Below are 14,357 nucleotides of genomic sequence, written 5' to 3'. Positions count from 1 at the left end.
AAGATAGATAGGGTAGGGGATGTTCTCTCTGGTTTACATTTTGGGAAATCAGTGTGGGATGCAGAGAGAAGCACAGTTGAGAAAATATTCTCAATGTTTTTAGCATAAATGCTATACACCTAGTTGTGCTTGAATAAATGCTTTTTCATTCATTCATTATAGTTAGGTAATAATTAGCTATAATAATAATAATATAATAATAATAATAGGTAATAAAGACTCAGTTCTTATTTTAGCCTTGTCTTTGTTATTGTATCATTTTTTCAGTCTAATCTGACTCTTCCCCCAACATTTGGAATTCTCTGGAGTGGTTTTCCATTTTCTTCTCTAGCTCTTTTTGTAGAGAGATGGAATTGTGAAAAACAGGTTAAGTGACTTGCTTAGGTTCACATCCAGTTACTCAGTGCTTAAGCTTAGATTTGAACTCTGGTCTTCTGACTCTAGGTCAGCCCTTTATTCACTGGGCCACCTAACTGCCTATGTAGGGCAAGCAAAAAAGAATTTCCTTTCTAAATAAGATCTCACTGGAAAAAAGGTAGAGAATTAAAACTTTAGATTTTTGGAAACTTTCAGAATCAATATTAAAACCATATCTTCAAGGGCAGCTAGGTGGCCCAGTGGATAGAGCACTGGCCCTGGAGTCAGGAGTACCTAAGTTCAAATCCAGCCTCAGACACTTAATAACAATTACCTAGCTGTGTGGCCTTGGCCACTTAACACCGTTTGCCTTGCAAAAACAAAACAAAACAAAAACCATATCTTCAGCTTCTAATGCACTAAATATTTGTAGTAAATTTTTAATTTTTCTCCATGCTTAATCATTTAATTAATTTTACTGAGTTTCTTACAAAATATATCTAAATTTGACCCCATCTCCTCCAGAAAGTCTTTCCAAAGTAAGAGAGATGATAATACATGACATCCTCCCCCCTACCCCCAATATTGTTTCGGTCCTTCTTCTCTCTCTCTTGCATACAATACTTGCAGTACTTGTAATACAGGAGCCCACAACTAGCTGATCAAGATCTGCTGGTAGATCTCCAACACTTCCCCAGTAATTCTCAGTTCATTGGCATTCCTGGAGCTAAGAACAAGCCCAGCAGCCATTCACTTCCCTTTCTTCCTAGACAATATATACTGTCAGTAATTTTAATAAGCATTTTTCAGTGATTCTTCCATCTAGTACTTAGCTATCAGCACCTCTTCTGTCCTGGTTCTGTATATCATCTTATGTTTGTGTAATGAAGCAAATCGTAAAGTTGTAAGTATATGGAGATCACTTAAGTATTTATGTCATTTATTTCATACAATGACCAGTTTAGTTTAATTTAACAAGTACTATACCTCAAAGGAGAGAGAAATAAGAAATGTAATCACAAACCTATCACATATTCATTGGTGAATATGAAATTTTCCTATTTGCAAAAATATAAGTAATAACAGTAGTATTTTTTTAACTTTGCAAAATTATAGCATTTGTTCCATATTCATAACCTCAGTTAAGTAATTTTGCTTCTGGAGTTGAATCTTTTTCCTGTAATGTTTTTATTTTATCCTTGGCATTGGAAAAAAAGGCAAGATAAGGAAAAATTCACTTCTCTATCCCTTGTAATCTGACTTCTGACATTTGCTACCTGGAACATCATAAGCCTTAATAAATATTTATTGGTTGATTATTTCTCAACCCAAATTACTTTCTCCAAAGTTATCATTGATCACTTAATTGTCAAATCTAATAGTCATTTTTGAACTCAGCATAGCATTAGTTATAGTTTACCATGTCTTTGTCCTAGATATTTCTTCCTCTCTAGATTTTTTGTGAGATTGCTTTTTTGGGGGGCTCCTCCCTGTCTAACTACAACTCAGTTTTCTTTGCTGAAATAATTTCCATGTCCTGCCCTCAAACCATGTAGATATTCCAAGGATCTTACTTAAGTCATTTGCTTTTCCTTGTAAACTCTCTGAAGTCTTCCTTTGCTGAACCCAAAGAGCAAGACAGAGATCAGGAGTTGATAAGTCTGGAGATCTTTATTTCCTGGGGAGAGCCTGGGGATGAAGAGTACCCAAATCAGACAGTATCTGCTTGTTCAAGGGAATAGGGTTTTTATAGTGTTTTGAGGTGGGGGGAGATACTGAGAGCAAGCAGGATACAGAGAGGGTCTTATCATATATAAATATGGGGTTACCTATAGACAGAAAGGGTCAGCGTCTTTGTTTGCACATATTTCCTGAGATGGAGGGAGTCACATATTCATGGGCTTCCTACAGGTTTGAGGAATTTACTATCTTATTATTCCAGCTGCACCTGGGGAAGGGGGAGGCAGTCCTGGAATTTAACAGATATAGCAGGATAATTAGGCTGACAAGGGTGCTTTGTGAATCTTCAAACAATTTTATGGTATATCCGTGACCCCCAGGGTCAAGTACTTGGGTCTTAATCTGATTATTTTCAGACCCAAAGGCACCTATCCAAATTTGTATTTCTATGGAATTTCTCATGGCCCAGAAGGATGTTGGGGACCCCTTTCTTTACAGGAATTTCACAAACGTTGATATTGTACTTCACCTTGAGTTATCATCTTTGTGCAGATGACTTCCAGACCTATGTATCCAACCCATGGCATTCTCCTAACTTCTAACCTTACATCATCAACTACCATTAGGACATTTTGAATGGGATTTCACACATGCATCTCAAACTTAGAATGTCCAAGACAAAACTCATTATCTTCTTCTCCAACTCATCCACTCTAACATCCCTATTTCTGTCTTTTCAGATTTGCACCTTTAGACACCACCTTGTATCTTCACTCTCTTTTTATCCTCCATATCTAATCAGTTACCAAGTCTATGACATTTCTTTAATCTATTGCCTTCTCTCCACTACACAGCCTCCCCACTATAGTCATCATCATCCCTCACCTATTGTAGTAACCTTTTAATTCATTTTCTTGCTTAGTGTCTGTCCTTGCTTTCTGTCCATCCTTCATATAGCCACCAAGTTAAAATTAATAAAGGAAATGTGACCACATCACTCCCTTGCTCAAAAAATATCAATGATTTCTTATTGTTGCCTTTAAGATAAAACACAAATTCTTCTGTAGCATTTAAAACCCTTTGCATTTGACTTCAGTCTTCCTTTTTTAGATTTATTATATATTACTCTCTTTCATGGCTTCTACATTCAAGTTAAAAATAACTTATTTACTATGTTGCATAGATAATATTCCCTATCCTCTTTGCACAGCCCTTCCCCCTTTCCTGGAATCTTTTCTACGGTCTCACCTCCACCTAAGAATCCCTAGCTTCCTTCAGAGTTCACCTTTCATGCTATCTGCTATAAATAAACCCAGTCCCTTTAATGTTATCACTGCCAAACATATTTACTTTTATATAGGATATCCCAAAAGTCTTAGTGCATTTTTAAGCTATTAAAGCTTTTTGGGACCTAAATGTATTTTTGTTGTTATTTAGTTTTGTCTAACTCTTCTTGATCCCATTTGGGCTTTTCTTGGCAAAAAATACTGGAGTGATTTACTGTTTACTTCTCCAGCTCATTTTATAGCTGAGGACCTGAGGCAAAGAGGGTTAAGGGACTTACCTAGTAGTGTCTGAGCTCAGATTTGAACTCGAGTACTCCTGACTCCAGATTCAGTCACCTAGCATTTGTTAAGTTTCACATGCAAACAACTGTGGACAGAGGGGAAGCTCTAGTGACAGGAGGAAGGGAAAAGCATACATTCAGCGCCTCCTCTGCACCAGACACTGTGCTAACAACTTTACAAATAAGATTACATTTAATGCACTCTTATTACAGGAATCAGAAAAAGTTTATTGCAGAAATGTCTCCTTAATTGAGACTTGAAGGAAGCCACGAGGGAAAGAGTCCTTGATATAGAGGACAACCAGTGAAAGATTCCTAAAGTCTGTAGTTTGAGGAGCAGCAAGGGCAGGATTTGGGGGGATGGGAGGAAAGAGGGTTACAGTTAGGGGTGAGGCAAGAGATAAGTGTGAAAAGTTTAAAAACACTGGAAAGCTAGGAATGGGTCAGGTTTTGGAGGACTTTATAAGCTAAATGAATTTTATATTTGATCTTTTAGGATATAGGCAGCCATAGATAGTTTGATACTTTTCAGCTTGATGTGAAATATTTAGTTCTATTCAGGTAATATAAAGTGGGAGAGATAGTAAATTTAAAAATGTTTAATTATTGGTCTTTTTAAAAAAACATGACTGTTATTTTCTAATGACTATTCCCCCACTCCCCAAATGAACTGACTTGCAATGAACAAGTAGAGTTAAACAACAAACCAACATAGCTATTCTTTTGCACTGCTCTGGTTTCATCTTGCTCACACTGAACTAGTTCCAGGTTGCAACCTCCTTCTTCCTCCTGCTGCTGTCTGGATCAGCTACCAAGACCTCATCAGCCATGATGAGATGTTCTTCATCTACATGATCTGAGAGATTGTGAACAGGCTGTCCTGGAAATGAAGGGGCAGGTGGTCAGTAGAACAGAAGATAACATTGATGATTCACTTATCAGTTGAAATGTCTCTGCCGAAGGTCCTGAGGCTAAAGGAGCAGATGCTACCATAATCACTGGAGTTGACATGATAATCAACCATCTTCTGTTAGAAACTAGCTTCACAAAAGAGTCTTGCAAAAAGTACATCAAATGGGGGCGGCTAGGTGGTGCATTGGATGGAGCACTGGCCCTGGAGTCAGAAGTACCTGGGTTAAATCCAGTCTCAGACACTTAATAATTACCTAGCTGTGTGGTCTTGGGCAAGCCACTTAACCCTATTTGCCTTGCAAAAAAACCTAAAAAAAAATGCTTAGCTGTTAAAAAAAAAAAGTACATCAAAGACTAAATGAAATCAAAAGGCAGACTTGAAGAATACAAGCTAGATATAATAAAACCTTTTATGATAGGAGCTGTAGAACATCTAACATATCTTTATTAATTTTTTAAAACTATCAATTCAGGGGCAGCTAGGTGGTGGAGTCAGGAGGACCTGAGTTCAAATGTGGTCTCAGACACATAATAATTACCTAGCTGTGTGACCTTGGGCAAGCCTTACCAAAAAAAAACAACTAAAAAGTTCTTTATAGGTAAAAACATGAATCTAGATGTCATAATGACTCTATTGGTATAATCCCATTTATGATTTTCTTTGAGGGTGGCTTACAAATGGAGAGATGTTCACAAATTCAGCTAATTTTTTTGAATTACCTTGTCTTCATTATTGACTGTTTTTTGTATTCTCATATAATACCAGGACTTGGAAAACCTGGACTGATGTTCTGCTGAGCTTTATTTATTTATTTTTGCCCTGGCTTATTTGGAGTGGAAGCATTGTTTTTTAAAAATATGTCATGTAGGTTGACTAAAATAAAACTCATTTTAAGCCATTCCCCACAAAACCCAACATATTATCCACATATGATATTATATCCTTCATTCCCACTCTTGTATTCCAGTGCCTCTTTGATGAAAGACAAGGAATATCCTTCACTAGAAGTCCTCTGAAGTGATAATTAGTCATTATATTGGTCAAAGTTCTAATTCAATTTTTCCTTTCCATTATTGTCAGCATTGTATAAATTATTCTTCTGGTTCTCCTCATTTTGTTCTGCAACAATTTATATAAGTGATCCTAAATTTCTTTGATTTTTTTTTGTATATGTTGTTCCATGTGGCATAATAATTGTCTCTTATATTTATAATTCAACTAATTCAGTCATTCTATGTTTGATAGATACCTACATTCTTTCTTGTTCTTTGCTGTTACAAAAAATGCTGCAATATATAGGACCTTGCTTCTATCTTTGACTTCCCTGGGAATATAAGTCTATTAGTAGTATCTTTTTTGTTTTTTTTTTAGGTTTTTGCAAGGCAAATGGGGTTAAGTGGCTTGCCCAAGACCATACAGCTAGGTAATTGGTAAGTGTCTGAGGCCGGCTTTGAACTCAGGCACTCCTGACTCCAGGGCTGGTGCTCTATCCACTGCGCCACCTAGCCACCCCTGTAGTATCTCTTGATCAAGAGATATATATTTTTATTTGTATATGGTTTTTTATATATTTTAATATATTTCGAAAGTTTTCCTGAAGAATGATTTGAGCAGTTTTATTGCTCCACCAGCAGTACATGAATATATCTATGTTTCCACCATGTTTCCAGCATTGACCATTTTCATCTTTTTGCCAATTTGGATGTGAGAAGAAACCCAAGAGTTATTTTAATTGCATTAATTTTATTATCAGTGATTTAAAACATTTTTATATGATTGTTGAATTTTTTTTCTTTTGAAAGCTGCCTGTTCATATCCTTTGACCCCTTTTCTACAGGAGACCTGGCATATTTCAACTGACATTACCATTTCTTCTATAGTTATCTATTATGTACATAAGAAGGGAACTTTAGCAGCAGGATTATAAATAGTCCTACTCAGGAAAAGGAAAATTCTTTCTTTCTCTAGATATCAGAAACTAGACGATTTGCAAGGTCCCCTCAAGTTCTAAATTTTATAATCCTATGATTTCACTATCAGTACATTCAAAGATACACTTCGGTCTTACCCCTCCAGTTCTGAGAAATGATAAATGGACTTTCCCACCTAACACAATTAGGTTTGATAAAGTGAGGAGGATATAGATTTTGGCATCTTGGATCCAATATATTTAGTACTCTTAGTGCTAGGAATTTTGATGGAAACATACCATTTTCATCAGCTCCTATAAAGCTGAAGTTAGCTTTGTACTCTTCCCTCAGTTTTTGTAAGGTGTGTTTGTTACTGTGTTCCCTTCCAAATTAATTTGACTCTTCTTTTGAATTGATGTTTTGAGATTAGATCAGTTTCTCCAATTAGGACATTTGTCTAAATGTCATAATACATATATAAAGCCTTTCAGTAACTTCTGATGAATCAGAATATTGCTTTATATAAAACTTCCTTTGATCTATTTTATATTTATCTGTCTTTTTTTTAAACGGAATAATTTTCCTGTTGTGGCAATTTCGTGGATTCCCCTAATAAAGGTGACAATGATTATTAGATTTACTTAACCTGCCCTGTTGTCTTTCCTATCCTCCAGACTTACATCTCCAGCTGCCCATTGAACATCTTAAATCCGTTGTCCCATCTAAAGTCATTTGGTCAATATGACCAAAATGAAACTCATTATCTTTTCTCAAAATCCCTCTCCACTTCCTAACTTTTCTTTTACTATTTGAAGACACCACCATTGTTCCAAGCACAATTGTACCTTATCATCTAGGTGTCATCTTGATTCCTCTCTCGCTCATAATATTCAATCACTTGCCAAATTCTATCAGTTTTTGTAACATCTCTTGTATATATCCCCCTCCTCTCCTCTCACACTTTTACCATCCTGAGATAGACCAGTAGCCCATTAGTTGGATATCCTGCCTCTGGTCTCCTCCAAACCATTTCATTCTCCATTTGTCTTTTTAAAGTCCACGTCATTCCTTATTCAATAAACACTAGAGGATCCCTATTTTATTCAAGATCAAATATAAAATTCTCTAGCATTTAACTTCAAAACCTGGACCCTTTTTCCTCCAGTCTTCTTACACCTTGGTCTCGCAAGATACTCTGTAATCCATTTACACTGACCTCCTTGCTATTGCTCACATAAAATACTCCATTTCCAAGGTCATTGGATTTTTGCTTATTGTCTCCATATCTGGAATGCTATCTCCATCTCCAGGCTTCCTTCAAGTCCCAGCCTAAAGCCTCACCTTTTGCAATAAGTCTTTCTTGGTGCCTCCCCCTTTAATGCTAATGCCTTACATCTTTTAATTTTCTTCACTTTATCGTGTGTGTGTGTGTGTGTGTGTGTGTGTGTGTGTGTGTGTGTATTGGTTTTACATAGTTATTTACCTTCTTTCCTCCATTAGACTAAACTCCTTGAGAGTGGAGATTTTCTTTTACCTCCTTTGTCTCTGAAGCACTTGGCTCAGTGCTTAGTATATAAGTAAGTGCTTAATAAATATTTATTAGCTTGACTTGACTTGTAATGATCAGTTTACTAACTGTATGAACTTGAATAAGTTAGTTTACTTTGTTGAGCTTCAGTTTCTTCATTTGTGAAAAGACTAGACTAGCTAGATCATCTTTAAGGTCTCCCTCAGCTCAAAATCTTATGTTCCCATGTTCTTCAATAGACATATTTACCTGGTAAAGATATTATTAATGAATTTTTATTTCACTAAAAGATAACTCATGAATGTAAAATATTATTTAGGTTGCTATTTAATTTTACAAATTCCATTTCCCTTAGGGTGTGTCTTGTGCTTTCTTCTTTTGTCATTCTTATAACTGCTATCTCGTTCAGGAAATTTAACAATTTTCTATTTTTCCACTTGAAATAAAGTATAGATTACCTATAGTGTTCATTTTCTGATGTTACTTGTTAAGTGATTTCCAAGCCTCTCCTCATATCTCAGAATTTTGATAACATAGCTTTTCCTTGGGTGGGGGTGTGTAATATCTACATTCTTCCTGTCTTCCATTTTTCCTTTGGAAAAGAAATAAATGTAGACTGGTAAAGAGTTCCCTGTTTGAGGGTTTGCAAAGAGTTCTGAACTATATGAACCAGTCTTAGAGACAGAACTAGCAGTTTTCCAGTGAGTCTTCCTACTCATTGGTGTCCCTAAGAATATATTTTTTTTTTCCTGATCATCATTGGGAAAGATGGAAAATGGGCTTTGGAGGAGGGGTTTAAGGATAGATATAGGTTCCTTTTGTGAAGAATTCATCACACTCTCTGACTCAGGGAGGTAAGAAAGAAAGGCTTAGACTTTAATTCACAGGTGGCACTAATGACCCAAAATCTACTACAAAAAGTTCACATGTTAAGTTCTTTGGAGAAGCAGCAAGATAATGAGTTCTCCATAGAAGTAGAAGAATTACTGTATTTCCCCCAAAATAAGACTAGATCTTATATTAATTTTTTGCTTCAAAAGATGCATTAGGGCTGATTTTCAGGCAATGTCTGTGGTTTTTTTTTTTTTGTTTGTTTTATTTCATGTACAACAATCTACATTTATTCATGTATAAAAACCTACATTTATTCAAATACAGTCATGTCATCTTCTTTTAGAACATTGGTATAACTCTCTAAACCCCAAAGTTTCCATGCTGATTTCTCTCTATTCTTTCAAGTTTGTCATTAATTTCCATGCTCAAATGATCCTAGAATTGCTTCTTTATTGCAATATCAAGAGTCTAGAGATAGGCAGTCTTCCTTTGGGAATCATTATGCAATCTATTCTTCTTTCTTCAAGGATGTTCATGTCTTTAACTAGATGCCAGCTGAATCCCAGACTAGCCAACTCTGTGGCCACCTTACAAAACAAGTAGTAGCCTTAAATTGACCTGCTTTCTTATAATTGCTTGTGTGCATCAGGCTTTTTTCAATTTCAAGAACATAAATGCCTGAAAGACATTCATGCTTATCTTTCTCCTTTAGTGATGTTTAGAAGTGGGGCTTTCTTTCCATCTAGACTTTAAAAAGTGTTTTATTTATGCATTGTGTCTATACTCCAATTGGTCATTCAGCAGTAAATTTCAAGTTAGTCTGTTTACATTGGTGTTTACCTCTAGTCCAAAAGCACCTGCTTGGCTATTTACAAATGCTTAAGTATTAATGTCAATCATTTCTATTTAATTACATATTAATATTATTATTTTATAATTCAATACATTTATCATTTGTTACAATGAACGTACTAAATGTGTCCATATGGCTGACACTCTGGGGCTTATTTTTAGGGTAAGGCTTATATTACAAGCATTCTGAAAAATCATGTTGGGGCTTATTTAGGGAAATATGTTAAGAAGAAAGAATGGCCGCAACCTGAGCTGGTGAGGACATCAAGGACAGCTAAGAGTGTGAGAGGTTATTTGGGGGAATCACATTCCCAGAATGGGCCTCTTCCCAGGAAGACAAGCAAGTAGGAGATAAATAGTTGAGAATGTCAAAGGGGTGGGGGAATCATGCTCCCCTATAGTGGGCTAGCTTCACAGCAAGACAAGCAACAAGTAGTAGACAGGATAAGTAATAGAGAAGGGCAAAAGGATAGGGGATCACATTCCCCCAGAGTGAATTGTCCTCCCAAGGCAGAGGAGCTGCTCAACTGAAGAGTAAGCTGAGCTTTTTTAGTAGGAAGATGAGGAAAATGGGATGGCAAGGAAGGGTGGAGGGAGGATACATGGTCACAATAGAGGGTACAGCTTAATAATTATACAACATTTCTGTCCAATATTCCCCCTACTTCAAAACTACATAACTAAGGCAGTTCTTAAAACTTATATAACTTAAATATAACTCATAATTTTATCAGAGTAAAATAATCCTTTCCTCTTGACCAGCTATCTTTTCCTACTCCTTTACATCCATAAATTAAGGCTAATTAATAGAATAGAATTTCAAATGTTTTGTGATCATCAGTACTTGATTTGTATAGCTTAGGCAGAGCACTGTTTGAATCTTCTCTCTGGCCTCACAGTCACCTTTTCATACCAGTGTAATCAGAGTGTTTTTAGCTTCTTCTCCCACATTGTTAATTTCTTAGTGATTGCCACACAGGAATATTATAGCCAATTTGTTACTTCCTGCTCTGTTTCTTGAAGCCTCTCTTTAACATTCTGCTTCCAAAAGACTGATTATGGCAGGAAGAAGCAAAGTCTGAGATTTATCATCAATATTCAGAATACCAGCAATTAGAGTTCTTTGTGTGAGATGTAATAAGCACAAATGTGCCCCCCCCCCCAAAAATATTCAGAAAGATGAGGCCATTTGAAATAATGCTACATGTGACTTGGTTGAAGGAAGTAGAGATAGATGCTTAACTTCAAGAAGAAAGAATCTGGAGAGAACAGTCAGGGATGATAATTGTTGAAAGATAGCTTTTAAGTATTTTAAGAGTTGTCATGTAGAAAATTCTTGAGTTTGGCAACAAGGTGAAAGGATGGAGAAGTTAACAGTTTCTTCATTCTTTTTCCAAAAAAATCAAGCCTTTCTATGAGTTTAATGACTAAAAAAGGAAACTGTTCCCAGAACAGAGGGAAAAACTGATTCCATTACTTCTATGGCCAAACCAGAGACAGACTGTCACTGTCTTGTGCTGTGGTAGCAAACTGAGGAGAAAGGTATTTATTTGATATATCTGTGCTAATGGACCCAACCTAGACAACTTAATCTATTCATGCCTATTATGGGATTTGACTGCATACATAAATATATTATATATATATACATATATACATATATATGTATATATATATATATATCTTATTTAGGTGAATGTAAATAATAAATGTTTGGGCCAGGAACCTGAGGGTGAAGACTCTCTCAGATTATTTTTTTCAAAACTAGGTTAAAGAGGCACTTTTTTTCCCCTTTCTTCCCTGACCTTCATCTCTGAATGGGTCGAACTCAGTCAAGCTAAGATCTGTTAAAGCCCCTAGCTTAAAAAAGGCTGATTTCTCCCTTTGCACCTTGGTTCATCTTCTGTTGTCCTGATCCATGTCGGCCATGGAAGTCAGGTGGTCTGAGAGGAGAAAGTGAAGTTGGTGACTTTGCACCTCCCTTACTTAAATCTAAGCCCTCCCTCAAGTCTAAATCTGAGCTTGTCTTGATATCTCTGATATCTTTAGATAATGGAAAGACAAACAACTACAATTATTTAACTTTCTTCTTTAAGGTCTGTAAATTTAAGACCTAAGTGTTTTAAAAACAAAAGGAACCTTTACTTTCATTCATTAAACCTTAAGGGCTACTGTGTAGAAGGTACTGTCCTAAGGGGTTAGTGCTGACCTTGAAAACAAAAACAAAATCCTGGAATATTTGCCATGTTAATCAGCATGACAAAATGCTATTTGAAATGCTTATAGTTCCCACTTAGGACTACTGCCTTTTGTTGTATGAATAAATCTTCACTCTGAAAACAAAAGTGATTGTATAATGAATTCTTAGTTTGTTGATGGATTTCAATTGATTTGCTGCAAATAGATGTACCATTGTAATCCAAAGGATAAGTAGAACCAGAGCCTCACAAAGATTTACATGTTCATTCTCATTTTTTTCTACCTTTAGTTTGTTATCTAGACCAATGTTTTGTATTTGTCTAATTACTGTGTTGGGGCACTGGAAGACTCTTTGACTTTGATATAAAAAAAAGAAACAGTTGGAGAATTATAACTCTAAAGATGGGTTCTCAGGAATTTATCCATGGCCACATAGTTAGAAATTATCAGAGATGGAATTCAAACCCAGGTGTTCTGGCTCCCAGACCTGTGCTCTCTTCCATTGTTCCACATCCCCAAGAGTAGGGAAGAATGAAATACTAAGTGAGAGATTTCCAGAAGAATATTGGACATTGGAAGGGCGGAGGGTGGAAAGAGAGAGAGAGAAATTCTTTGAGACTGTTCTCTACTTCAAAGAGTAATAATGGCAGATTTAGTAAGGGGTACGGTTGTTGGAACAAAGTGAGAGTCAGTATTTCACATATAAAGAAGAAATGATTTTAGTTTAGAACTGACTTGCTAATATTTGTTTCTTCATTTATCAGAAGATAACAAGCAAAACTAACTCCTCCTTTATGCTAGTTAGGAATAATAGCCAAAATATAAATTGTTTAAATCCCCTAGAAGTTAGTGTAATTGTTAGCAAGATAATTTTGGACAATTCTAGGGAATTCAGGAAGAAGTTCACATTGAAACACTAATGATGCTTTCTTAAGTTATAAATTATAAGACTGATATTAAAAAAATAGCATAGTAAAAGTTGCCTTGCTTATTTTAATGAACTCATTTCAATTTTAGAGCATTCCTTGATCTATGGCTTTTTTTGTTTTCATATTTAGAACTGGAATGGACAAACAGCAATCTGAAATTCAGAATTTGAAACTGGATGATTCAATTATAGAAGGAGTAAGCAACCAAGTCCTTGTGGCAGTTGTGATCAGTTTTGCTTTCATAGCTACACTGATATATATACTTTTAAGGTGAGTCTAATGGTGAGGAGGATTGAATACTATATATTTTCAAGGTCCATTAAGTTTGTAACTTTCTGGTAATGTTTAAATATCAAACGTAAAATTCAAGTAATCACAGTCAAAATTATGGTACATCTTTACTTATATTCTTGATATTGCTACATATTTTTCTTGTGAACTGTTTAATACATAATTTGAAACATTCAGTCTTATTTTAAGTGAAATGTTAATGTTCAAGGCTATGGTTATTTTTTAACAAAATATTTCAAATCTTACAAAAATGATGAGTAGATCTAGGCAGTACCTAAGTATAGGTCTCAATTAAATGCCTTCCTTGCCTTGGATCTGAGAACTAATGTCAGAGACAGAATTTGAACCCAGAGCTTCCTTTCTCTTAACCCAGCATTTTATCCTCCATGCCACAACACCTAATAAATAAACATTATTGAAATAGCTTCATAGGAGAATAGATGAGGGAGATAGAAATGATGCTAACATATTCAAAATTAAGATTAAGGATTATATTACTTAGAAACAACACTTATAATTCTTGAGTTCCTAAAGCACAAGAATGTGTCATACCAGAAAATAATTGTGGCTGTTTTTCTAAGGTTGTATCTTCAGATTTTTTGTACAGTGAAAAAAGGCTACCCTGCCATAGGATATAAGATTCCATGTGAAAAGAAAGACTCACTCTCTCTCTCTCTCTCTCTCTCTCTCTCTCTCTCTCTCTCTCTCTCTCTCTCTCCCCTCCCCCCCCCATTTGCCTTTCTTTTAGCCAGTTAATTGGGGAAGAGACACAGCCACACATTCAAATCATTAAAATATCTCTTTGGAAGCCTCAGGTGATAGAAACAAACAGAGCTATTAGAAATTTTAGAGATACCAACATATTTCAAGAATATGTGAATGATCCATAGGCTTTAGGGTGGAGAATTCTGAAGAGAATACAAAAGGAGAAAAATAGTAACAACATTGTTGTAAGAATACATAGGAAACTGCTTAGATGATGGATTTTTTTTTTTGATGGTTTCCTAAAGATAGTACAAAATTGTTTATCAAGGTATAAAATATATTAGAGATGGGGGAAATTTAACTCTCCAGCTATCTTCTGGAAGTCACATTATGCTAAAAGTAGACTTATCTGATAAATTCTTTATCTGCTTTTATGATTATTCTCTTAGGAGGTTAAGGAATACTACTGTTTTAATTTTTTTTTATAAGGAAGTACTAATACAGATATATAGACATGGCAATAACCTTAGGACAATGTTAAGAAGCGTCAAGGAAACATTCAGACATTTCTTGGATTCTTGATTTCCAGAAC

At 35.5% G+C, this 14,357-nt stretch overlaps 1 protein-coding gene across 4 annotated transcripts in view; it reads left to right on the top strand.

Annotated features, from left to right (window-relative positions):
* RNF170 (ring finger protein 170) overlaps positions 1-14,357 on the top strand; it is a 62,050-nt gene that overhangs the window by 2,588 nt on the left and 45,105 nt on the right. For 3 of the 4 annotated variants that reach the window (XM_074209050.1, XM_074209049.1, XM_074209051.1), the window contains exon 2: positions 12,899-13,039. In XM_074209050.1, coding sequence (XP_074065151.1) covers positions 12,906-13,039 — 134 coding nt within the window. In that variant the 5' untranslated portion in view covers positions 12,899-12,905. Of the gene's footprint in view, positions 1-12,872; positions 13,040-14,357 lie in introns of those variants that run through there. The other variant, XM_074209048.1, reaches the window with a different exon arrangement.

This window comes from Macrotis lagotis, chromosome 1, assembly GCF_037893015.1.
Source record: "Macrotis lagotis isolate mMagLag1 chromosome 1, bilby.v1.9.chrom.fasta, whole genome shotgun sequence".
NCBI lineage: Eukaryota > Metazoa > Chordata > Mammalia > Peramelemorphia > Peramelidae > Macrotis > Macrotis lagotis.
Note: the sequence above shows the minus strand (reverse complement) of the source record. Positions and strands in the feature narration are given on the sequence as shown.